The 24,424-nt window shown below is 47.8% G+C and overlaps 1 protein-coding gene across 2 annotated transcripts in view; it reads left to right on the top strand.

The window, feature by feature from the left end:
- Positions 1-9,562: 9,562 nt before the first annotated feature.
- The window catches only part of KIRREL3 (kin of IRRE like 3 (Drosophila)), a 123,666-nt gene continuing 108,804 nt past the window's right edge, over positions 9,563-24,424 (top strand). For both annotated transcript variants that reach the window (XM_010581374.1, XM_010581373.1), the window contains exon 1: positions 9,563-9,596. In XM_010581374.1, coding sequence (XP_010579676.1) covers positions 9,563-9,596 — 34 coding nt within the window. The remainder of the gene's footprint in view (positions 9,597-24,424) is intronic.

The following is a 24,424-nucleotide window of genomic DNA, read 5'->3' as shown; positions in this document are numbered from 1 at the left end:
CTTCTCACCTCACAAGTGGGAAGGCGGTTTAAAGAGTGTTCTGAAATTGCTGAGAGTTGGTAAGGAAGGCAAAAATAAAATAGAAGCTGAAGATCAGAAATTTAAAAAAAAAAAAGCCTCAGATGCGCAAGAATTGCAGCCGTGCTGTGAGGTAACCGGCAAATACAATTTAATTATAAGATACAAAGAAGTAATGGCATTTGCGAGGCTGAAGCATGATTTCACAGTAATAGAAGGACCGCAGGGTTCCCTGCCTCTGACTGTCGTGTCATCTTCAAATGAGAGCGCGACTGTGCTTCAGTGCTTTCCCTGCCTTCAGAGGGGATTAAAGGGCCACAGCTACTTGGTCTTTGGAGGAGCCAGGGCAGTTGTCAAGGGTGTCCAGCATGTGAAGGATTTGGAGCAGCTGGGCAATGGGCTTTGCAGGATTTGAGGTGGGAGGAGCTGATGGATCTGGGGCAGATGGTCTTGAAGGCAGTGACCCTGATTTCCTAAGTCAGGCAGAGGATAGCTGTGTTTGCTGGATGTTTCAAAGTGTAGCAGTAGTTTGTGCTTTCCTGTACTGTCGTCTGTCTTTCTAGACTTGTAAATGGATGGCTTAACCACAAACACTTTCAAGGCAGGAGCTGTGAGAAACCATTGTTGAGCCAGAGCACTACAATAGATGGGACCTGTTCAGTGGTGTGGCTTTATTTTTATTATTTTTTTCTCCCGTGTGTCCACAATCTGTCAGAGCAGCATGGGGACGTTGGAAAGTGTTTCCATTGCCATGTTCTTTCCCTAGCTGAGCAGAGGTGTTACGGGGTAGTCTGGGTGGGGTATGAGGCTGGTATGCCTCCTGCTTTACACAGATCTCTAGACCTACATGTAAATGTGGCTCTCCATGTGTCAGTGGAGCACCAAATGTGTTATTTATTCCACCATGAGATGCTCCCACCAGGCTTCAGGATGATGTCATGCTGTGTATTGCTTGGATTGCGATGTGTTGCTCATGTGTAATGTTGCTTGGATTGTGATGGGACATGCAGGGGTCCTACAGCAGGAGCAAGGAACAGTGCAGTGGCTTTGATGAAATGAGAAACCAGGGTGTTTGGTGATAAAATCAGGTCTTTAGAGAAAACACTGTGTTCTTAGGGAATCAAAATGTGTGGATCTTGTATCATTCTCCCTGCCAGTTTCATTCTGAGACTTTCCATTCAGACTTTAGACCATCTTAGACAATCCCTCCTGTTGAAAGCCCTCCTGGTAGTTAGGAGCACACCCTGATGCCAATGCAATCACTGGAGATGGAGCAGGAAGGCTTGCCCCAGCTTAGACTGGCCCAATCCATCTTCCAAATGCCCTCCCCTTGCAGCCCTCCCCCCCATTTCCCACAGACCCCGTGTGCTGCGGTGTCTGGGGCTTTTCCAGTCTCTGGGGCATGTCCTCATAAAGGCACTTTGGTTCCCTGGAGAGCTTGTTTCATCAAGTGCAATGGAAGAGGTGCTGCAGAAAGGTGTGATGGGATTCGTATGTGTCCTCCACCCTTTCCTCTCTGGTGGGACAGTGTTATCTTTCTGCTCTATGGAGTTGAATACGCAGCTCCTGGCTTTGGGAGGGGTGGAAGGGAAGATGGCTGGACAGAGGGGAACAAGTAATGCTGCATCGGTGCCACCACAGACTTTGTCAGCAGCTCCCCAAGCGACTGCAAGTTCAGGTCTGAGCTGCCAAGTGGAGCGTGGGGGTAAGCGACAGACAGCCCAGGGCCATCCGAGCTCTCGGCTTGCGAGACGAAATGCCTGGGGGAGGCAGAGCGGACAGACAGGGTGAGGCACAAGGCTCAAACCGCCTGTTAGCCTCTCCTGCCCTCGCTGTTCGTGCCCCGGCGGACACGAGAAGCTCTGTAGAGTACATGTAGGCTGTGCCGGCTGGTGCAACGCGACCACCAGAATGTGACCAAGACGGATGTGCCCATCACCTGGTTGTCCTCTGATGGCTGTGGCTGCCCTGCCGACTCCTCGGAGTCAGCGCATGTGGTCTCAGCAGCACACGTCTCCTCCTGGTGGGATGATGTGGATGGTGATGTGTCATGGTTGCAGGGGCTGACCTGGGGAAGCATCAGGGAGAGACTGGGGATGCATGGGGAGGTGCTCGCGTGTTGCTTAAATTTCTCTTGAAACCTTGTTCCTGACCTTCCTGCAGCAGCTTGCTGCCTTGAAACGGGAGATGTGTTTCGTGGCTTGAATGGAGCAGCACGTACAATGGGCTGTAGTCAAAAGCAGATGAAATCCCCTGGAAGTCCTTGAAGTGCAGGTCAAATCCACCAGCGGGTGAATTGGCCGTAGCCTGATGTCTTTCCAGGGAGGGTCCAAGCTCCAGGGCTGTAGCAAGCCGAGGAGCTTCAGAGGGTCTGAGGTAAGCGAGATGAAAGTGGCAAAGGGATAGCAGCTCTTGCAAAATACTGTAGAAATCATGTAAGTTGGGGAGAAATGCTAGAGCTGCGCCTGCATGCTGTGAGATTGTAAAATGAAATGTTGACCCCACGGGCGTGGGGAGGGCCTGGAGGCGTTGTTGTGGACAGTTGGCTGCATGTGTCTTCTTGGTGAGGCCCTCAGAAGTAGGCTGTGGAGGGAGCAAGTGGTAACCCAAAGTTGCAGGTGACTGTTCTTGCCAATACTGGCCAAGGATTTGTCATTTGTGGGTAGCCCCGCCAGCCTTTTCTGATGCCTGTCTGTGGTTTTTTTGGCAAGATCACGTGGAAGTCTCTGGCTGTGTCGGTTATCTGACCAGCAGAGCTCTCATCAGTGTGAACAGGAGTTGATTTGTTATTGTTAGTGGTGAAGAAAACACTCTTGTTTCTACATGACCTTTTATTTGTTTTTCTTTCAAATAAAACAAATGCTGTGTGAAAGTTACTACTTTTACAACAGGAAATACAGGAAAAATACTTTTTCCTGAATGTGAGGTGTAGTTAAGCTGTGGAACTTGCTGCCACGAGACCTTAGCAAAGCATTTCAGATGATTTGAGTAGCATAAATGCGTACCCGTGCATACAAAGATATGAAAGCTGTTTATGGAAGAATGTTCAAGTGCTGAAGGCCACCCTACCCTGGGGTAAATTGTTTTTCCTACAGCTGCTACTTCAGGCTTCTTTACTTCAGGGGAAATAATAAAAAAAAAATAATCCTGAGAATGACTGGATTTAGGTTTGTGAGGATTCTTCTTCGCTTGCTGGATGCTCCCCAAATAGGACATGTTTGTAAGAGTTTCAGAAAAAGTGCGCCAGCAGTGGAGAGCTGGGGAGGGGAGTGGGGAATACAGGCAAATTCAGTGTACTGAACTTTAGGGACCAAAGGCTCTGTGTTGCCACAAGAGGAAAAAAGCTCTTCAAAACACTTCAGTGCCGAGTTACAACTTGGAGGTGCCTCTTTTCCCTTCGTTAGCCAGGGAACACAGGGAAATAATTCTCTTTGCTCAGCAGCATAAATCCCTCTTTCTTTCTTTCCCCTTCTGCCAGTTGTGTTTCCTGCTAAGAAGCAACTTTTAATTGTCTGATACCAAGGCAGAGTTCGTTCTTGGGGAGAGCTGCTTACCGTGTGGTTTCTTTAGTCTTCCCCTTGAAGCTTTTGGTGCTGATGTCTTTTAAGGCATCTTGAAGAGCTGGATGCCAGCGTACTATGGTATTTTGAGGCATGTGCCTGTCCAAAGCTGTTTGTCCCGGAGAATGTCCTCCTGGGTCATGGGTGGTTCTGTGTTTTCACTGGGTTGAAACAGGTTCAGTGAAAATAAGCACATCTGAATTTTCATGTCACTTTCCATTATGGTTTTTAACCTAAAAGAATGTTTGGTAGGAGTTTTAAGGACCCTCCAGACCTTCACCCTGCAGCACCAGAAATTCCCTTTAGAGAAAACAGCACTGGGGCTGGCTTGTTTTGGTGATGCTGTCATTTCCGAGCTGCAGATACATGCCTCTACAGCACTGTTTAAGGCAAATTTAGGTCTTAACAGAGGTACTTCACGGGGTTTCAATTTTGGGGAATTTTCCTTTGCCATGTGAAGTTGAGCTGTCCTCCCCAAGGTGGTCTTCATCCCCTGTGCAGTGGCAAGAGAGGAGACTTTGCCACTCCAAAGTCTTCAACCAGAACTGGCTCCTGGGCAGGGGCCTGATTTCTACAAGCTCTGTTGTATGTGCCTTCTCTCTTTAATAAGAACAGGACTTCCAGATCTGTGGACTGTCAGAGAATAGCCCTTCTGCGCAGTTGTGTTTTACATCTCGGAGCAATGAGCTGGCAAACACCTCTGCTCCATCTGTTTTTCTTCACTGATGGATTCTTTAAAGTCAGATTGTGGTCCCACAGGGACACACTCAACTAATCCTCTGCTTTTAAGATTTTATTTGTGCAATAAATGGATGACAAGGTGGTTTGCAAGTACATAACACAATAAATGGGTTTATAAATGCAACTTTTCTGCAGAGCACTATAGAATAAAATACAATATCACTACAGCATTTAACACTGATCTCTGGTTCATTCATATTTCAAACAGTAATGTGCCCATTTTCTCAACTGGGAAGCCTCTTAGGTTTTTAATACATTTTTATAAATTAACCGGGCACAGATTTAATAATAACTTGCATTTGTATAGCTTTTTTCATCTCCGAGGCTCTTAGATTGCTCTGCAGCCTTAACGGTGTAATGCAGAAATTACGTGCCGAAGGATCCATTTGCTCTCTGCCAAAATGCGGCAGTAGTTTGGATTGCTCGGCAACGCTCCTGGATGCAAATGACATCAAGGGAGGAAGCTTGAATCCAGCGCTCACGGCAGAAGGAGAACTTGGAGGGGAAGAATGCTGCTTGCTTTATGGGTGCCCAGAGCAAAGTCCTCTGACGAAGAGGTCACAGGGACGTTTAGGAAATCTGTGTGAGAAGCAAGATGGTTACTGAGCCTGGAAACCAGGATGCTGAAAAACAAAGAAGGAAATGCTCCTTCCCACACTTCTTCTAACTTTGGGGATGCATTGTTGCTAGACACGGTGAAGCCAAGGACTTGGAAAGACTTGGGAGATTGGGCTTTTCTGTCCATAATATGCTGCTTTAGCAATATATCCAACAGCAGACAACTTTATCCGACAGGACAGGAAATTTCTAAGCAGGAGCATAAGGCTTCTCAAAGTGTTCAAGTGATCAAAACCTCTTGGATTTGGTGATGTAGGATCTTCTCATACCACCCTTGCTGGCCAACTTAGAAACAAAGCGGCAGGTGTTGAGCTTCTTTCCTTGGAGACTTTCATACTCTTTCAAGAGCTCCCACCCCAGTTCTTTGCTTCTGAGATCCCCAGGTGAGATGGGACTTTTCCAGCCCTCTGTCTTTCCCAGTCACCATGGTTTGGTGTTGCTGATGCTAGGATATCTGGCATGGAGGTTGCCCATTCCCCATCCTGGAAAGAAAAAGTTTAGAATGAAGCTCATGCGTATAACATGCAACTGGAAAAAAATATTTACAGATAACAAATTGCCATCTCTGTAGAAAGAAAACATGAGAAAATGGGAACGTGATATTTATGTTAATACAAAGTTTTTAAAATTTAATTTAAGAGACCAGCTGTTTCTGCTTCTCTTACAAGAGTTTAATTGGTATATAATAGCATAGTTGATTAAATACAAATCAATAGTTTAAAACAGCTAATTGATATTTAATATGTATGGGAAAATATAACTTAGTTGTAATATAATTAACTCAATATTAAATAAGCAATGGAATTGCAATTATGCCTTTACAATGATTATAAAGTTTATCGTTCTTTAATAAACTTGCAATTAGACAGGATGAGCTGAAAAATTATTAAACAGGTATTATTGGGCTATTAAACATTTATTTTCATTCCTGGTGGAATACAGCTACACAATAGTACACATTATGATTGTGTTAATAAACCTTTATTACTGCTTTGCCGCTTTAGCCTTTACTGCACTGGTTGATCAGAAACTTGGTTCCCTCCCTGAGCTGCGAGTGGAGGAATTGCCTTGAAATGGAGTAAGGAAAACACAAATGATGGCAGAAATGAGGAGAAAGCAGGAGGATTCCATAGTCTAGGCCAGCAAAGAGAAATCTTCCTTTCAAAGCAAACTTGCCCACACTGTGCATAAACATTCCTTTCTAGAAGACCCTGAACTCTTGCTTCTTTTAATTGGCTTTTGCTTTGTTGTCGCTGGCTGCCATTAACGCTGGGAGTGTGTGGTTTGAACTTGCTTATGCTTTGTCTGATGAGTGGTTCTTCTGCAAGTTTTGAGGTGAATTAATGCAGATACTTTTAAGTGAGTCAAAACATGCTTCTGCCATGTATTTTCCAAACAAGACACTTAAGTTCACATTTCTCCAAAGCACCTGGGATGATAAACTTCAACTGTAGCTAGTTTTGCTCTGCTGGGAAAAATCAATTGCCATTGCAAGGAAATGGATGGGATTTGTTTTGGGGGTGGGGGATACCCATGGGTTAAAAAGTTCTGGTTTCGGTGGTGTCTCAGCAGCCCCCCTAAAGCCGAAACATTTAAAATGGTGGGTGTCTGCTTAACTATTTTAGCTTTAGGTAGCCACTAAAAGCCATGAAGTGGTGAGACATCCTTAGGCATCAGAGTCATCTTGAAGTATTTTACCTTTTAAAGGCACTCTCAAGTATTTAAAGGTGCCTTTAGCTATAAAGATTTTTGCATGTTCTCACAAATTTACGGTATGAATTACTATAATGCAGTGCTCTTGTATAGCTCTTTTCATCATGGGATATCAAAGTGTTTTATAAGCATTAATTATAGCACCCCTCAGGGAGGCAAATGGAAGATAGACACCCTTACTGGCACATGCCGATCCAGGCTCCAGACAGGTAGTAACCCAGATTTCATCTGGATCCAGCCTATGTGGCTCGGCACGAGCCCTGACGATCCCTCCCTCCCTCTAAGGGCTAAGTTGTGACTGGGACCTCTTGGGTAGCACAGCCATTGCCTTGGATTGTAGCCCCTTGCCACAGTCTTTAAAGCACGACCTCCTTCTTGGGAGCGTTTTGCTCCCTGCAACTGGAAGATGAGAGCTGGATGTCTCGGTTGTGGGATATGCATCCCCCAAGTAGGCTGCAGCTATTTCTGCCTCCATCGCTGCTTTGATCCAGGATGCTTTTGATGATGTTCGTGGTTGTGGTCTGTGGAGAGCACAGCAGCCCCTGTCACGCAAGGTCTGTGTGTTCGGGGGAAAAACCCAGCCAGCATCCACAAACAGGCCCATGTGTGCGTGCCGGGATGTACGATGCGTGTCTGAATTGGTAAGATAGGAACGCTGGCTCGCTCAACCCCGCTGTGGGCTGCGCTGCCTTGTGTGATGCTAATCTAATTGTGTGTTTTAATTACGCTTTGATACCTTGGTGCTCGTTGAAGGCTCAATAGGAATCGATGCAGTTTTGCTTTCCTATCAATAAAGATGTAAATGCCTCTTGCTTGCTTTGCAGGCTCTGTTGTAAATGGCCCCAGAGGCTTGGGAGGCTATCAGCAGGCTCGCAGCCATCCAGCCACATGCCGTGTGTCTGTTTTCACAGGCGTCGTGGAAACCCCACTCAAAGTTCAGCAAGGTCTTACTGATTCTAGTTATCAGACGGTTATCTAAGGGAGGCAAGCTGTGTGGAACGTCCTTCAGCTAAAACCAGCAGACCCTAACAGCAGTCAGGAGTGTTAGAGGCATCTAATGCTCTGCAAGTTGACACCTTTCTTAGTGTATTTGCAGTTTTTGTATAGGCTGTGCAGAGATGGTAGATCACGTCCCTTCTGTGCTGCAAAGCAAGAGGGCTGGTTTCCACCTTTGCATCTGAGATGGGAGTTGGTTGCTCTTTACCTCTTCCTGTTAATTAGGACTCTGATTCAAGAAACAGGCAAGGATGTGGGTAGTTGATTCATCTGCCCTGATTTGTCTAATCTTCAGACAACTACATCCGAGTTAGTCACCACCGTTTATGGCCAATGAGAGAGTTACAAGGACCCCCAAAGTCATCCTGGGTAGGTGAAGTGAATCACTTTCTGGAGATGCCTCTTTCTCTCCAGGGCAATACCTTAGGTGGCAGTGTGGATTTAGAGGGGGGGCAATTAAATTTCAGCTTACTCTAGGCATCTCAAGGGACTTAGTTTTGTCAGAGCATTGACTTCAGTGGGATTACACATGTGATTTATTTTGATTAGATGCTTATGTCCTCCCTGATGGGAGCCTTAGGATCAGGAGCTGTTGGTCCTCAGTCTCTTGCAAGGTGGAACCGTGTTTAATGTTAGAGAAAGTGTTTTAACTAGTCTTGCTTGTACCCTGGGTGTCCCAGGGTCAAAAGAAGTCTCTTTTTTCTGGGTTTAGGCTCTGTTTCTACCTCCTACTGTGCCCAAGAGGGGGATGCTAACCACTCTGCTGGGATGCAATGGCAGCTAGCAGTATTAGGGAGGGATACTGTATATTTGGGTATACACCCGTATAAATCTGGGTGTCTTCCCTCGACATCACGCTGCAGTGAGCAACTTTCTTCTTCCTCTGGACACAGTCCAGATCCGCACCTCAAACCCAAGTTTGCATCATGGTGTTAAAAGCCAAGGCTGCCAGGCAGCGCTCGCTCTGCTCTAAAGCTGTCGCTGTGCTCTCAACCCTCCCGTTCCACTGCCTTCTCCTCCTGCATGCGGCACAACTTTATGACAATCCCGAGCACCCCTTCCTCAGCAGAGGGAGGGCTCTAAAGAGTCCACAGCCACATTAAGTAAACATCAAAGGGGCTTTGATCAGCAGGGCTCTGCAGAGCACAGAAGCCCCCGAGGAGCTCTGCAGGTCCGCAGGCAGCATCGGGGACGTGGTACCTTAATTTTCTCCACTGTGACACAGGAGAATTTGTTTGAAGAACTAGAGCTTTTTGCCATTCTGAGATGCGCACGGGGAGAGCAGGCATGCATGCAGCCTACTTCTGGAAAAACCCGTGCTCAGATCTCTCTCTGTTTGTTACCAGTAGCCAGAAAGCCCCATTAAGAAATCAAGGCATCAAAGGCAAGCGCCTCCTCAGACTCTGGCACTTTGCTGCTTGTAGGGTCACTTGCTTGCTTCTAAAGAGCAAGGTGCCTCAAGCCAGGCTTATCTTCCCTTCTGAGGGCCGTTTCCCATTTTACTTTGCTGCCCGCTAAGGGAGAAAGGGATTAAAGAGTCCACATTGCTGCAGTGCGCTGATGTGGAGGAAGATACAGCTTGTTCCCTCTGCTTGGTATAGAGGAGCGCTTAAGAAATGGGCAAGGGAGGGCATGGTGACCCTCCTGTCTCTAGATATATGTGGCTAAGTGAAGCAGCAGCTGGAAGCAGTTGGTTTGGGACCCCCAGCAAAGCTCAGCTCTGAGGCTGACCAAAGACTTCAGTTATGCGCCTGCCTCACTGGTGCTTTACCTGAACAGTGTAACTGGCAGGATTTGCTCCCTGCAGCATCCCTGTGTGCTTGCTCTTGTCCCCAGCCTAGTCTTCTAATGTCGCTCTCTCTTCTCTTGCAGAACTGGGGCTCCCAGGAAGAGGATGCTGCCTAGTACTGGGGTTCATGTACAAGGAGAAGTACCGCAGGATGACTGAAGGTGAGCAGTTCCCTCGCCTTCTATTCTTCCTTCCTCTTTAGCAATCTCATTGCAAGGGTTGTAGATGTGCTGCTGCTAGGAATGTGCTAGGTTCTTGTTCACACCAAGGAGAAAATCCTGCTTCCCCTTTGATCTCTGAAACATCTTAGTGGGCATGGATGTAGGAAACCCCCCGCATGAAGCTGCAAGAGAAGGGCAGGAGCTTTTTAGTTCCATACATCCAAAATCCACTGTCTTTTCCTATCGAAAGGATTTGTCACATGGGAAGCTCTTCCAGCAATTGCTGCATCTAGTCTTTTTATTCCAGTTGGGTGGTAGTGCCTCATCGTGACACCTTCAGAGTACCAGTTTTCAGTGCCTTTGCACCTCTCAGAGGCACCGTTCCATTGCTTGTCAAAGCCCTGCACTCTGGCAGAGATCTCGCTAAAATTTCCCTATTTTATATTCTAGTCATCCCCTGAGTACTTTATGAGCATTGATTAATCCATAGAAATATCATAAATAATTATGAAGCATAATAACTAAAAAAAAAAAAACCCTATTTACGCTCGGAAGAATTGGCATCCTTGCTTCTAGTAGCTTCGTTGCTTGGCATCTTTTTCTGGAGCAAGCCCTGGTGCAGCACCATCTCTGATTAATGCTGGATCAGAGAAGGATTAAGGGTCCCAGAGCACTGCGAGATGGGAGGGTCTTGAGGGTGTGTCAAGGAGAGTTTGGCTGCTGTGAGGTTACCCTGGGGACTGCAAGCTTGATCCAAACGTGGATTTAATCCTTTCTTGGGGCTTTGATTGGAAATGATTTGGACAAAGGGTGTGATCGCTTGCCCCGCTGCGCTTCCTTTTGTTTGCGTGGGATGGTGTATTGCCAGCAGTTAGTTACGGGGGTGTCTACTCTTGCAGGAAGCCTTGTCTTCACAAGAGTAAAAGGTGCATTAGCTTTCGTGGGGTAAAACTCTTGTGGAGGCAAGTTTATGGCTCAAAAAAATAGAAGATCAAAGGTTCCTTCAGTTTCCCAAGAGCCCTGATACTGAGCTGATAACATGGGGAAAATACTTCACAAGACTTCACCTTGTGCTTGTTAATTGCCACATACTTTTTAAACACTGATTAGAGTATGTTTTTAATGGGAAAGGGGCTGCCCCTTGGGAGAATGGATGGCAGAGTCTCATCCGAGTGCTGTGAGAAGGTGCAGTCTCTCTCTCAATACCTTCCTGTCCCTCAAGCCTTTTGGAGAGGCTGCCTGTGGCTGTGCTCAGATGGGCAGGAGCACTGTTGGGATGCTCACAGGGTGTCTGAGAGCTGCCAGGACCGTGGGTGCACCTAGGCGTCCCACCGATCCTTTGGGATGGTTCACAGAAGCTCTGGTCCCCCGGTGGATTCAAAGCCTGCATCCGCCTACGAAGTGAGCCCCCGTTTCAGGCTGAACATGGCTTTGTGTGGCGAGAACAAAGAAACATGAAAGGCCAAAAGTAAAGCCTTTGTGTGGGAAAGGGAACAAAGTGTGCCTGCCTGATGCTGTGCAGTGAGTTTCTGGACCCCGCAGGCTGCAGGACCATTATGTTTAAAGGTACGATCTGCCAAAAACAAAGTCAGGGGATTTCCATGGCTACAAAGACCGCCTAGGACTTGTGTTTTCACTAGAGGCAGTTCTGGATGACAATTGCAGGCCTCCAACCTCCCGGGTTTTTGGTGGATTTCAGTGCAGATCCACGCTTTATGGTGTGTGAGCCAAGGGGGGGTTCAGATGTCTGGTCATCTACAGAGGTACAGCAAAGGTATTTCCTGCCCAGAGTACCTGAGCCAGACTCTTTGGACCAGTCACCTTGCAGGGATAAGGAGAGAGACAGCTTCCCTTTTTATATTTTTGCCAAGTGAGAGCTTTTCCTCTTTTTATTGCGTGATGGTGCTAATGAATAGCCCTATTAATAATTACAGGGTAGCTGAAGGAACTGAAAGCAGAGGTAGGCAGTGGGGCAATGGGATAATTATGAGGTGTGGGGTCTCCATCGTAGTGGAAATGGGTAATTACAGGGATCATTAGAACCTCGCTGTCACTTAACGGAGACATCTACAAAATGCGCTCGTAGGTAGAGAAGCACAAGACTTAGATGGAGGCCTTGCCAGTGTGGAGGAATCACTTCTTGGTGGGAAAGCGTTTCTCTTGGCTATCCCCGTGGAGAAGATCCAGGCTGGGCACTTGCAGACCAATGTGGCAACCTCTCCCAGCAGGGTAAAATAAATGTTGTGGCTTATAGATGCTCTGTGGCTGTGCCCAGCAAGGGTCTTTGGTAACATCATGTTGTTTGTTTACCAGCTGGCAGGTGATGGATGTCCATTAACACAACCGATTGCAGATGCAGGCTCTTCTCACTGAGCAGTCCTCCAGGGCGAGAAGCCAAAATAAGTGTCCAAGAACTTGCCTCTGTCAGTGTTAGTTAACACATACCAGTTCCTCATATCAACCTGTGTCACGAAAAAACAGGTCTGGGTGAGGTGTTGGTGTCCCTCCCAGCTGTAAGGCAACAGAGCAGCCTGGGCTGCTGCTGGTGCTGCTGGTGATGTGCAAGGCAAAAATGATTTGGGCACTCTCCTTGCAGCTGGCATTGCTGTGCTGCGTCGGGAACGCTTGCCTCTCGCTTTATTGCTGCTGGAAAGCCCCCAACAGGAAAGGTGCTGGATTTGGGCACAATTTGGGGGGGGGGGGGGGGTGGGGGGGGGAAGGGCCAGGCTCCAGCATAGCTGCTATATGCTTATCCCTTTGCTGTGATTGACAATTGCCTTGTCTGCGTGCTGGGTTTGCTGTTTGGTGTGTGGCTGTGAGTTGTAGGGTGAAATTAAGCTGGTGACAGTTGTAGACGGAGGGAGAGAGAGGTAGAGCTGTCTGTAATGACGGCCTTGCAATAAAGATGCTTTAGAGTTAATCCCCCACCATCTGTCTTCGTTCTGCTAATAACCCACTCAATCAGATGCTGCCGACTGTTTGTTAACATTCAGAAACAGATACATAATCAGGAGGAGCATGCTGTTTGCTCACGAGGGGCTGGATTCCTCTTCAGGAACAACTCTCCCCTGGCCACAGTGGTCGTTCAGCAGGAGCCGCGGCTCGTGGACTGAATGTCCCAAGGCATATGCCATGCAACAGAGGTGATGCTTAGGCTGGCGGTGAGCTGAGTTACCCTGCTTTCCCCAGGGCTTGTGTTGCCCTGATTTGAGGTGATTTTGGAGTAGGAAGATGGTATCTATGAGGTGGTCACCTTAGTCCCCCAAGAACAAGGATCTTGAACTAACCTGAAAACTGGGGCTTGTTTTTCTATTCACTCTTCCCGTTCACGTTCAGTACTCTTCCCTTCCCAAGGGAAGGCAAGAGGTGTGCTGTAAAATCTCACCCTGCTCACCTGTCGTGCTTGGTCCCTGCCTCTCCATAGCTGCAGGTCCCCAGCTGGACTTCCTCTGCTCTCCTCTGCAGTGGTCAAAGGCAGGTATACAGATGTCAATCCTGCTATTTTTCTTCTTCTCTCCTGCCTTTGACTTCTTGCCAGATATAACTCGAGTCATTAGCAAGTGTCACTGCAGCAATTATGGCACTTTTTGGCTGCCATTCATAAAGCTACTAACGGGAACAATTACGCGCTGAGAGGTGTCAGCCTTCTCCTTCACCACCTGTTCCCACCAGCCGTCGGCTGCTGGAAGGTGCCTACAACCATCTCCTCGCATCTCCAGGGTAGCGGGGCAGGGCAGCTCCCTTCCTTCCTCTCACCTCCCTTTCCAGGCACTTCGCTGGCTCTCGTGTCCTCACACCCAGTGGGCAGGTGGCATCTCTGCAGAGTGGACCCAGCGCTTGGCTTTGTCGCTGCGTGGAGGGGAAGGGTGGGCTTCATCCTCGTGTCCAGGGTGGTGAAAGCAGGCATGGATGGGAAAAGGGACAGAAGAAGGAGCCGTTGCATCCTCCTCCTCCTGGACCAGCTAAGGGTTATAAGCTTGGCTTATAGCCCTGCTTTCTGCTTTGCTCGCATCCACATCACCGGTTAGGGACAGGCACGAGGCTAAAATCTGTACCTTAATCTGCAGGCAGTCTCCTTGGTATCGGCCGCTCTAGATGCAAACACTGGCTGGTGTGCCAGGAGTTATCTCTGGCAGCAGCCGCCCTCCGTTTGGGCTGGAAGCAGAACCCAGTCTCTGTAGTTTTCTGCATTCAAGGTGTCTCCGTTCACTATACAAAGCACAGCAATACCAGCAGCCATTACCGCAGAGCTGCAGCTCCACATAGCAACGAGTGCTGCTCTGTGTTTAATTGGAAGAGGGTGGTGCTTAGCAAATCGTATTTGCTGGGTAATGACTGTAGAAATCTGTTCAGTTTTCTGTCTGAATCCAAGGTGGAAGATTTTTCTCTAAAGGCTGTGTGGGGCTGTTGGTCAGCATAAGACAACCCTTGAGTTTTGGGAGTGTAGATGATGAGAACGTGAAAGTTTTGCAGTCTGAGCTGCAAATCTCACCTTGACTCTTTTGTTCAGAAGGTTTGGGATCTTATTTAAAGGCACTGGGACTAACGCAAAGCTCTGATGTCTCTTGTTGGAGGAAGATGAAGATCCCGAAAGGGTGAGATTCATCCACATACCTCCAACGTGGGACACAGGTCAGGGTTGGTCCAGAGAGGCAGTGACGCTGCTGGCCTGAACTGAAGGAGAGCCACCAGCCTGCTCTCCTTGTGATGGCTCGTGCATCCATGCAGCTCTCACAGGCTGCAACTAGTAGGGATGATTTGGATCGGCCCCTGCCTGCCTGGCAGAACTGGGCAGCTGCCTGTTTCTGGCTTGTGTTATCAGCTGTGGCTTTGTGCTCGTGAACTGCGAGCAGTGTAGCTCCGGATGGGGTTTTTTTGTCTTCAACTTGAGCGTATCTCTAGTCTGCAGATAGGTTTTGGTTCTGCTAGATGTGGGGAAGAGAATTGTGTATGCATATGAAAGCTGTTTTTATGGCTTATAATTATCTCGTACCCATCCTTAGAATAATTATAGCTCCTCCATTATTAATAATTGGAATTCCAGTCCTTGTCATAGATCACAAAATGGAAAGGAAGCTCAACCCAGGGTTTGCATAATGTACCTTGGTCTAAATTGAATAACTGGTAAAATGGTGAAAATCGTTAGTTTTTCCCCCATTCCTTGGTGCTGGAATTAGTGAGATATTAGTGCAATTAGCCAGTGCTTCCATTTGAGGCTGCAATCATTTGGTTTGTAATTTAGAATAAATGTAAAAGCCCACTTGTGCTTCTGAACGGATTATTTGTCCTGTTTAAAAGTATCTAATGGGGTGGCTGTCATCTAAGCAAGATACATTTGACCCATTTCAATTTGTTTCCCTTTTAATCTGCTATCTGTTTTCCTGGATCTTTTTTTAATAAAAACATAAAGAAGAAGTGGGTGAGAGAGACCAAAGAGGGAGAGAATAGAAGCGTTATAGATCTGGAGTTTATCATAAGCCAAAGTAACTTGAAATCAAGGCTGTTAAACTGCAGAAAGCAATAAAAAGAAACCACTATTTGGAGATCATTTAAAGGGCCGAGTGACTTGTCGATGAAAGGTTGCTCTATTCGACTGCTTCTTAATAGCTTCTCAAAGGGAATCTGCAGCTCTTGCAAGAACGAAGGCTGCGGGTGCTTTTGCAGCTGCTTTCTGCTGCAGGAGGGAGCATTTAGGTTAGCGTGGTGCTGGGGTGCTGTGGCAGCAATGCCAAGATGGGTAAAATCCAATACCAAGAAGGACAGAGAGCAGAGGAGGAAAGGAAATGGATTTAAACCCAAAACTGAGTTTAAGCTTTAAAACGTGTCCTAAATATCGAAGCCCTGGATATTCTGGTAGGCACGGAAGCTGGATGCGTTGCTCTTCTTTGGGCTGTAGATAGATGTGTGCCCAGTTCAGTCCCACCCTGCTTCAGCCATCCCACCGTGCCCTCCTGCTCCTTCAGTGGAGAACAGAGGGACTCTGTGCCTTTCCCTCCGAAGGCTGAGCATCCTTTCTACAGCACCCTGATTCAAGGCTCTTCTCTCTGTCAGGCCCTGTCTTACCGCCTGGAGAGAAACCAGCTGGGACTCTGGATGGTGTCCCTGCTGTTTTGGGAAAAATGGCTTGTTCAGAGAAGCTGGCTGTGTCTCTTCTCCAAATGTCTCTCTGCTTGAACGCCCCTTCTGCTGCCTGCTGTAGTTCAAAGCGGGTTCAGTGAATGCTTCCTGCCAGGAAAACGTCCTATTAGAGTGTGGCACTGAGACGCAGTGACGTATTCATGCCACCCGTTAGCAGCCCAGCAAGGCAGTTGCTGCTTCAGAATTGCTTGGATTTATGGGGACGCTTAATCTGGATCTTGCAAGTGACTTTTACATCAGCAGCAGCACAGGCAGAGCGTGAATCTTCCTCAGTCTCAAGGATAAATCAGAGCCAGCCCCTCTTTTCCCTGTAAAAAGTGACCTTTTTCCTCTACCAGATGCCCACAGCCTCTGTGTTGCTGGAGAAGCTCAAACTCCACTCAGTTCTCTGGCCCAGTAGTGGAAAGTGTCTGTTCTTTGGGACCAGACCTGTAACATGTTACTTGCTTTAGTTCAAGCAGCATTGGCTCTGCTCAGCTTGCTTTAGCAGTGGATCTCAACAGCCCATAAGCAACTTGAGCATCTTCTTGAGCGTCCCAGCATCTTCTTACAGTTTGCCCTCTGAGGCTTTGCATCAGTCTGCAACCTGGGCATGGGATTTCTGCAAAGCTTTACTCAAAGCTACAGGATCCCTGGCACAAAATCAACTGGGATCCAGTGTAGCGGTGGGTCCGTTATTAGCCGATCACCAAAGCTCCCCACGGGATGCTGTGCGAACTTCACATTGCTAACTCTGCTGTCATTGCCAATAAAGGTGCTGTCTCCTCCAGGGCTTGGCAGCTCTGTGATAGGGAAGCTCGCCTTACCCCAAGCGTTGTCATTCGTGTCTACTCGTGAAGACACAATCACAATTGATTAGGGAAGGCATCTCCTGTATAAGCTGCATTGAGCCTTTTGTTCTTTATCTGACAAAGGCATTTGAGAAGGAAGACGCGACTGGATGGAGCAAGCTCCGGAGAAGTTGTTAAAGATGCATTATCAGCAGTGCCCTCATTGATATTTCTGTGATGCTTTGTGCATGTCTGTTAGCTAAACAAGGCAGGGATGTAAGTGAAACCTGAGGAAAAAACAGCATACAAGCTGTCTTTTTGTCTAGTGTCAAGAAGAGACTTTGCCAGGGTTGGGTCAGCTAGAAAACTGGGTAAAATGCAGAACCTCACTGGAGAGGCGTATGCTGCTGTGAGCCAGGTCCTCACTGGTGAGTCAAGCACACTTACAAGGATGCTGCTGAGGGAAGGATCCTGTGTGCTCTGCCATTCAGGCAGGATAGGAAACTCTTCCCCAGCTTACTGCCGTGCTCTGCTCTTTTGGAGATGGGGAGCAGGGTTTCATCCTTTAATGTTCCAGTTGTCTACAGCGGTGGCAGTGTGGCTGAGCACCTCTGCCTGTCATAAATCTGACGCAAAGCTTGCAAGTTTTATGGTAACGGTGGTGTTGTAGCAGTTAATGGTCTAAGGGTGTAATTTTATGTATTGATCTGAGTAGCAGTCCCCTGTGGAAAGCTATTGTTGTGTGGTCTTAAACAAATGAATACAATACTTTCTCGCTCCCCAAGTACTGGCGTGAGATAATTCAGGAGCTGCTTCTCTTGCTGTTCAGCCTGCAGGTGTGTATGGCAGAACCTGGGATCACATGGAATCTGTGTACTATCTATCCTTTTGCAGGGACCGGAGGGCCTGCTAAAGACACTTCAGGAATCTTAGGCATTAATAAACATGGATCAGTATTGAGGGTGGGATTTAGAATATCCTGGCTACTTGAATTCCGTTGCCCTTGCATGCCCCTTGAAGTCCATAATGGCATTTGAAATGGGATGCGCACCTAAGGAACACAGCAAGCTCTTGGGAAAAACTTGTCCTGTAAAATGCACCTGGAAAAGGGCAGAGATAAGGTTACATAGTTCACCTTATGCTGGCTGGCCCTCTTTTGGTGTTGCTGTCTCTGCTGGGTTCGGCCTGGTTTATTTTTCAAGTGTATCAGGAGGCAGGGGGAGCATGAATTAAAGGAGATGCAAGGCTTCTCTCTGAAGATGGTGACTCTGGTTTTCTCATCTCTGCGCTGCCTCCAGGCTACCCTCAGAGTTTACCTTCGAGCTTGTGTACCTGTTGATAATTTTCCCCTCTCTGCAGAGCTGTTGCTGCAGCCCGGGGGTCTGTTATTTAGCTTTCCTCCCTCTGTGTCCATGGGGACCCTGCCAGAGAGGTTGCTGGCAGGCAGTATTTCATTAGCAATACAGGTCACACTGTTGACACGGTGTCCACCAGACCCGAACCTGGACATGCAGGTCTGGCTCTGCCATTAAGTCAGGTTCTGATGATACCATAAATCCTCCTGGCATGGACAGGATGGCATGATTGTGTGGAAGCTTCTAGCTTCTCAAAGTATCTGGAAGTCATTGCTTCCAAGAAAATGATCCGGACCTTGATTCAGGAAGGGGGCAGGAGGGTGACGGTATATCCCTACCCAAGGCTGGAGAAAGGAGGAGCATCTCTTCTGCCTTTTTTGGGGGGAGTCGTGGGACACAGGCATTGCAATGCAGTGCTATTTTCTACGAAGCACTGCAGGCTTACCCACTGCTGCAAGGAAACATAGGGTTCATTTATGGCTGGTCTGGATCTCTAACCTCCCTCTCCTGGAGGCAGACACGCATGCATGCTTTCTGCAGGGACGGCCAGGGTTGAAGCTTCACAGACTGGACCAGTGAAGCAGTAGTACCAAGTTACTGTCGCTTAGAACATCAATTAAAGCTGCTGCAGCCTTTTAAGTCCCACGCTGAGACACACATTCTATATTGATAAACAGCCAGGCTTGCCATTAAAATGGCTCTCAAGCCAGCAGAAGTAAATCTATTGTGCAGTTGTGAGCAGAAACTTGCTGTGGCCATGGCTAGAGTACTTCCCTCTAAAGCCAAGCTGTGGGGTGGGAGCTGAGTAAGGTGGTTGTGAAGAAACCCTTCTGGTGTTACATGCACGAGAAAGCCTGTGGCTTTAGTATGCCATGAAAAGGCTTAAATAAATAGTTTTGTAGCTCTGTTCCCTACTAGTTTCCCTGTGTGTCATTAGGTCCCATAACGTCATCTCTGCTCTGCAGTCCCAACCTGTAAGGTGAAGCTCCTTTCTTACAGGAGCAGTGCAAGACAGCTGGATTTCACAGCTATAATGACAAATCAAAAGAAATTGTGTGTTTCAGGCCAACAAAATGAACATATTCCCATTTCTCAGTGAAGTGGGACTTTGTTGGATTTGACTGAAAGATGCTGCAAAACACCCAGCAAAGTATTTTGCTTTGTTTGGGCTGGCTTTTTTTTTTTTTTAACCCTTCTAAAAAATCCATTCTTTCCCTAAGGAAATAGTGAAATATTGTTTTAAAGTATCGAGCTGAATGCTGCAAGTCCCGTTCTTTTTCTTCCCGAGCTATTCGGTGTATCTTGCCAAACCCGGCCATCTGTATTCACTAAATAAAACCGAAGTCCATTAGCAGCCTTCAGGTTGAGGTTGATGAAGACGGAAGGAACAGGTGTGGTCAAAAACCTGAAAGATAGGTAGGAAGCGGGGGGGGGGGGGGGGGTGAGTGAAAATCCCCTTGGCCGGGCCGCCAATGTGATGGTTATTTAGTACTCCAGGGCTGCTACTGTGATCCATCCCAAAGCAATGAACTTAAACCACAAACCTTAACAGTTACCTCCAGTGCAGCAGCAATCTTGGGGCCTGTATATACATATCCTTTTATGCCCAGTATTTGCTCCCATAGGTATTTACTTAATCTATAATTGTATTAATGGAGCTAATCTTAAAACACATCCAGAGATATAACTTCAGATGGATTTTCTTTTTTTCCCTTTAACAAAGATGAAGGTTTTATATAGACGGGGGAAAGAGAAGGGAAGTGAAATGTTCAGTGACTAATGATCCTCATCAATATTCATGAGAGACGGTATGCATTTTGAGATTTTAAAATAAAGGAAGGGAGAGAGAGAGAGAAAGGAATTGACTTCTTTAGAAGCTAAATGAAATATTTAGGTTGACCTGGAGATAAGTATGCCAGGTCTTTGTTGCCATCAGCTTAGACCAGCATTCAATCGAGGAGCTTTCAAAGAGAAGCAGGGGGAGCGGAGCTGCTGGAGGAGGTTTCTGGAGATGACGTGGCAGGGAAGTATGGGGGTGTTGACTCATGTGGCAGCAGAAGCCTTCAGCTGAGGACGAAGTCCATGTTGTGCTAGGTGCTGTGCAAATGGGGAGGGAAGCGATCCCCACCCCGGGAACCTGCACCCTAAACCAGCCGAAGTGGGGGTATGGAATAGCAGCAAGGGGGTTGTCCGCAGCCAGCCAGCGGTGAGGTTGGGATCAGGCTTGGGCTGCCCCAGGTGAGTCCTAGTTTGCACTGTCCTCAGAAGAGCTCCTGTCTTCGCCATTCCCTGCTGCAAGGTTGCGCTGTTTGGGAAGGGACGGTCCTAGAGCGGTGGCTCAGAGGACGCAGTGGACATTGATGGAAGCAAGGGTGCTGTAAAACTGGCCCGTGCACAAATGGCTCTATCTACAAATGTCTGTTGATAGTGAGGAAGCTGATTTATTTTTGTGGAAGGTATCTCTTTATCTGTTGTACTGTTCCTACCTGAGTGTTTTAGATCTCTTTATCCATTGTACTGTTCCTACCTGAGTGTTTTACTTCTTTCCTTCCCTTCCTGCCTCTATTTCCCTCCCTGCCCCTGTCTGCTACAGCAGAAAATCTCCCCAAGTGTACCTAACTTGAAGGTGAAATTTTAACCTGCCCCAAATACTTTAAAATAGATGGGGGAACCTTGATCCTTCCACATTTCAGTCTTTTGTTAGTTTGGGTGGGGAGGAGAAGGAAAGCCTCTGCAGAGGAAACACCTGAAATATGTTTTTGTCAGAATGATGTCGCTCTGGAAGCGCTGCAGTGATAGTGGAGGACGGAAAGAATACCAGGATCTTAATAACCAGATTTAATTGCTGAAAGAGCATATCAGGCCTGGAAGAAAGGCTTCCCCCCAGTCTTCTGCTTTACTCCTCTTCTAAATCTTTTTCCTTTCCTCTTCTGCAAGTTGCCCTTGTCTCCCCCTGTTTCCAAGGCTGCTCCTCTTCATTTCCGTGCCATCCCTTCCCTCCTCCGAGTGACAGCTGTCCCACCCCCACCAAGGTCGTTTGCCCTTGAGACCATCTTTGATCTGTGCCCTGATAGAAGGGCTGAGTATCGACTTCGGCTTCAGCTTCATTAAGAGGCAGCCTCATTTGTCAACTTGTTTGTTTCGATAGCTACTTGGGAGACGGCGGGGCCCGCAACCCCTCCTCGCCGAGCCGAGGCATTATTCCAGAATTAACTCCCTTTTCAAGGGTTTGCAGGCAAGGTCGTTGCAGGTGGCCCTGCACAGTCCTCTCCTTCTCATTAATCGATGTCACGGAGGTTTTAAGCAAGGTTAGATCCAGTCGGTTCGTGGTTGGGAGACTTCTGCCGAGGCTCTGGGTGCTGCGAGAAGCTGTGTGCGGGTGCAGTAATCCACGGTGCTTCCAGCTGGAAATGCAGGCTGTCTCACAGAGGTCCTGTCCACGCTAAGGAGCTCGGAGATGGGGTCTCGGATGAGCTCTCCTGGTGAGGTCCTTGCAGGAGGTTCTCTGGGCTGGTTGCGTAAGGATTGCAAGTAATGAAGATTAATTTCTCTTGTCAGTTGTCATCAGGTAACATGTCTGCCAATAATAGCTTCTGGTTTTAATCCAGATGGTCAGATGAGGTTAATCAAATAAGTTACCCAGGCTTTTTATCCCTTCCTGTTGGTGGGTGAGTAATGCATGGAGAGGTGTTTGCTTGTAGTGTTTGACCTCTCCGGGAATCGCCTCCTTGTGCTGCATGTCCCCAGGGCGACTGTCTGGGAGAGCCTCTTGTGGCAGGGCCTGGGACCTTAGCTGGTGGTAGGATACAGAGATGGCCAAGTGACAGATGCACTCCATCTGCTGCTCCTCGGAGTGTTTTGGTGGAAGCAATCTTTTCCTAAAATCATGTGAAACGGCTGAAACTCCAGGCATTGGCGTTCCCAGGGTTGTTTAGGGATTTGGAATGGGTGGGCACAACAGCCTTGGGAGGCAGACAGGTTCATGGCAGCGCGGGAGGACTGTATCTCCCTTTGCTTAGATTCGGACCAAAAGGAAGAAGCTGTGCTGCTGAGGACAGATGGCTGCAGCACAGGGCATTTCCACACCTGTCTGACCTTGTGCAGGAGAAGCGGGTGAAGACAAAAAGCCAAACTTCACTGCACTGGTAGCTGGGGTCCAGTTTCCTGCAGACCTTAAAGCCTCACTGCCCTGGTGGGGAAGGGGCTAGTGACGCTATTTCTTTACTCCTGAGAAATGCAGTAGTGTGTACTGAGCCTTTGATGGCCGGGAGGTGTGGAAGCATCAGCCCGGCCATACAGTACCCACGTTAAGGGAAGCAGCTCAAAAACCAGAGGTGCTGAAGCTGGGTTGTGCTGCAGGGGTTAAAGCTGCTTTTGTTGCTGACTGTCCTGGGTACCTCCGTGCTCCTGACAGCAAGGAGGGAGCTTAGGGAAAGATGTTCCTAGCTGTTGCTACAGGCATTTTGCTTCAGCAGCTCCCAAGGTAATAAGGCATCGGTAATTGCGCAGCTCCACGCGAGCTGTGATGTGACTGGCACCGGAGTGTTGTGTGTGGGGCTGGTCCCTGCAGCCCGGGGAGCGTGGAGCAAAGCCAGGGAGAATACTAACTGTGGTGGCAGGAGCGGCCCAGGGATTAGAAAGCAGGTTGTAAGAGGAGAGACTGGAGGAGGTAAATTTATATAGTCTGGAGGAGGCTCAAGGGGAGACACGACCAGAGTCTATAAATACACGCAGCAATAGAAACCAAGGGAGGAAATTATTCAGAAGAAGGGAGAGGACAAGGAGCAGTGCCTGAAGCAAAGGCAAGAAAAGTTTATTCTGGGCCTTACATGGGAGGAGAATGGCCTTCAGCATCAGACATCTGGCTGAGGTGGGGTACCGCTGCTGCCAAGCCACCCTGCTGCCGCTCTGTATCCCCATCCCCTTTCGAAGCCTCACAAAGCCAGTCTCTCTCTCTTTCTCCTACCCAGCTCTGCTTTGTTTTACAGCAGCCCCACCTCGTTTCTTCCCTGCTGGCCGTTTCACACGAGCATCTTGCACTGAGCCGCCCCAGCATGCCTTCGAAGGTTTAATAAAACAGATTGAGATGCATTTGGGCTTATGGCTTGACAACTAGTTCCCCTTGGACAGGAACATTTGCCTTCGCTGGGTGACAATGCTTTGAGTCCGTAGCCTTAGGCGCTGTGGCTCATTGCTAGTCATCTCTCCAATGAATAATACACAGGCCTGAATATCTGTCTGCATACATCTTCCTTTCCTATAGGGTAATTTAATGTTATCTTTGGGCCTCCTGCTCCTGAGATGAAGAGATTACTTCAAACCTGCAGCCCACAACCACAGCCATTGGTTTCAAACGTCATTAAGTTTCATTATAACAAATAAACACTGCAATGACATTTATAAGTTACCAGAGAGCACAGAAACACAAATATGAAGCAGATAAACTGCATTTGATCCAAATAATTACTGCAGGCAATATCGAGCTTAGGCTGAGCTGGCAGCCGGGTGCCAAGTAATTTATAGGAGTCCGTAAGGCGCTGTGTTGCACATTGCTTCTTAAAAATTATGATGATGGTTATGTGTCTCTCTATAAAGCCTTAAACAGGTTATGTTCCTGCCTCACTGAAGGCAGGAAGCTTTTCCTCAAGTCAGAAATGTAGGTGGCACAAGCTAAATATGTGGCTGTTACTAGTTTGGGGACTTTTCCATCCCCATTCCTCAGGATTTTAGCCTGAAAAGGGACCTGCATTTGAGGTTTGCTGTGCTTGAAGCTGCAAAAGAGGTTTTAGGTTTTTGCCTTTATTTTTTTCCCCTCCCCTGGGGGAGTCCTCTGTCCCCAGCTGTGGACAGAGGTTTCAAGAGGGAGGAATCCTTGGAGAGAGATTTCCACTGTAAGAAAGTGTAATGCTATAATAATTAGGTTCCTTTCATTTTGACTCCCAGCTTTACGCTACCTGCCCTTAACCCTGGGCAAGGAATCATCTACCAGCAAACCAGATGGAAAAGCATCTCGCCCAGCTCTCCCCCAAAAACCTGAACGAAGAGGGGTTTTGTTGCTCTGCTAGTTGTGTGAACTCTCACAAAGCTTTGCCTCCCTGTTGTAGGGTTGGGGCTTTGCCTGCTCTGGGGTGAGAGCACATCAGCTCTTAAGTGAGCCACGTGGAGCTTGTCACTGGACTGAAAGCTTCCTATGTCCTGCAGGCATGGAGGCTCAACCCAGGAGGGGGTTCAGAAACAGCTGGGTTTATTGATGAGCACCTCTCATTACCTGCTAATTAACTCAGCAGGCTGGAATGTGCTAATCTTCTCTTGGACTGGGGTTTTGCACAAGCAAGCCATTGACTCTGCAGTGGGGACCATTGGGAAGAAGCCAGTAACAAAATAAAGAGCAAAGCCTTGTGTTTAAATACATTTGAGTCCCCTTCTGACGTGGTCCCTTCTCCAGCAATAAAGCAGAGAAGTCACTGGTTTTGTTAGCAGCAGTAAGGCACAGCCACTTCCCCGTGGCTTCTCCCCAGGGTGCATGTGGGCTGATAAAGCAGTTGCAGGGCTATAAATGTTGACT

The sequence above is a fragment of the Haliaeetus leucocephalus genome, unplaced genomic scaffold (genome assembly GCF_000737465.1).
Source record: "Haliaeetus leucocephalus isolate CR32 unplaced genomic scaffold, Haliaeetus_leucocephalus-4.0 Scaffold773, whole genome shotgun sequence".
Taxonomy (NCBI): domain Eukaryota; kingdom Metazoa; phylum Chordata; class Aves; order Accipitriformes; family Accipitridae; genus Haliaeetus; species Haliaeetus leucocephalus.
The sequence above is the reverse complement of the archived record's forward strand: the minus strand, read 5'-3'. Positions and strand labels throughout refer to the sequence as shown.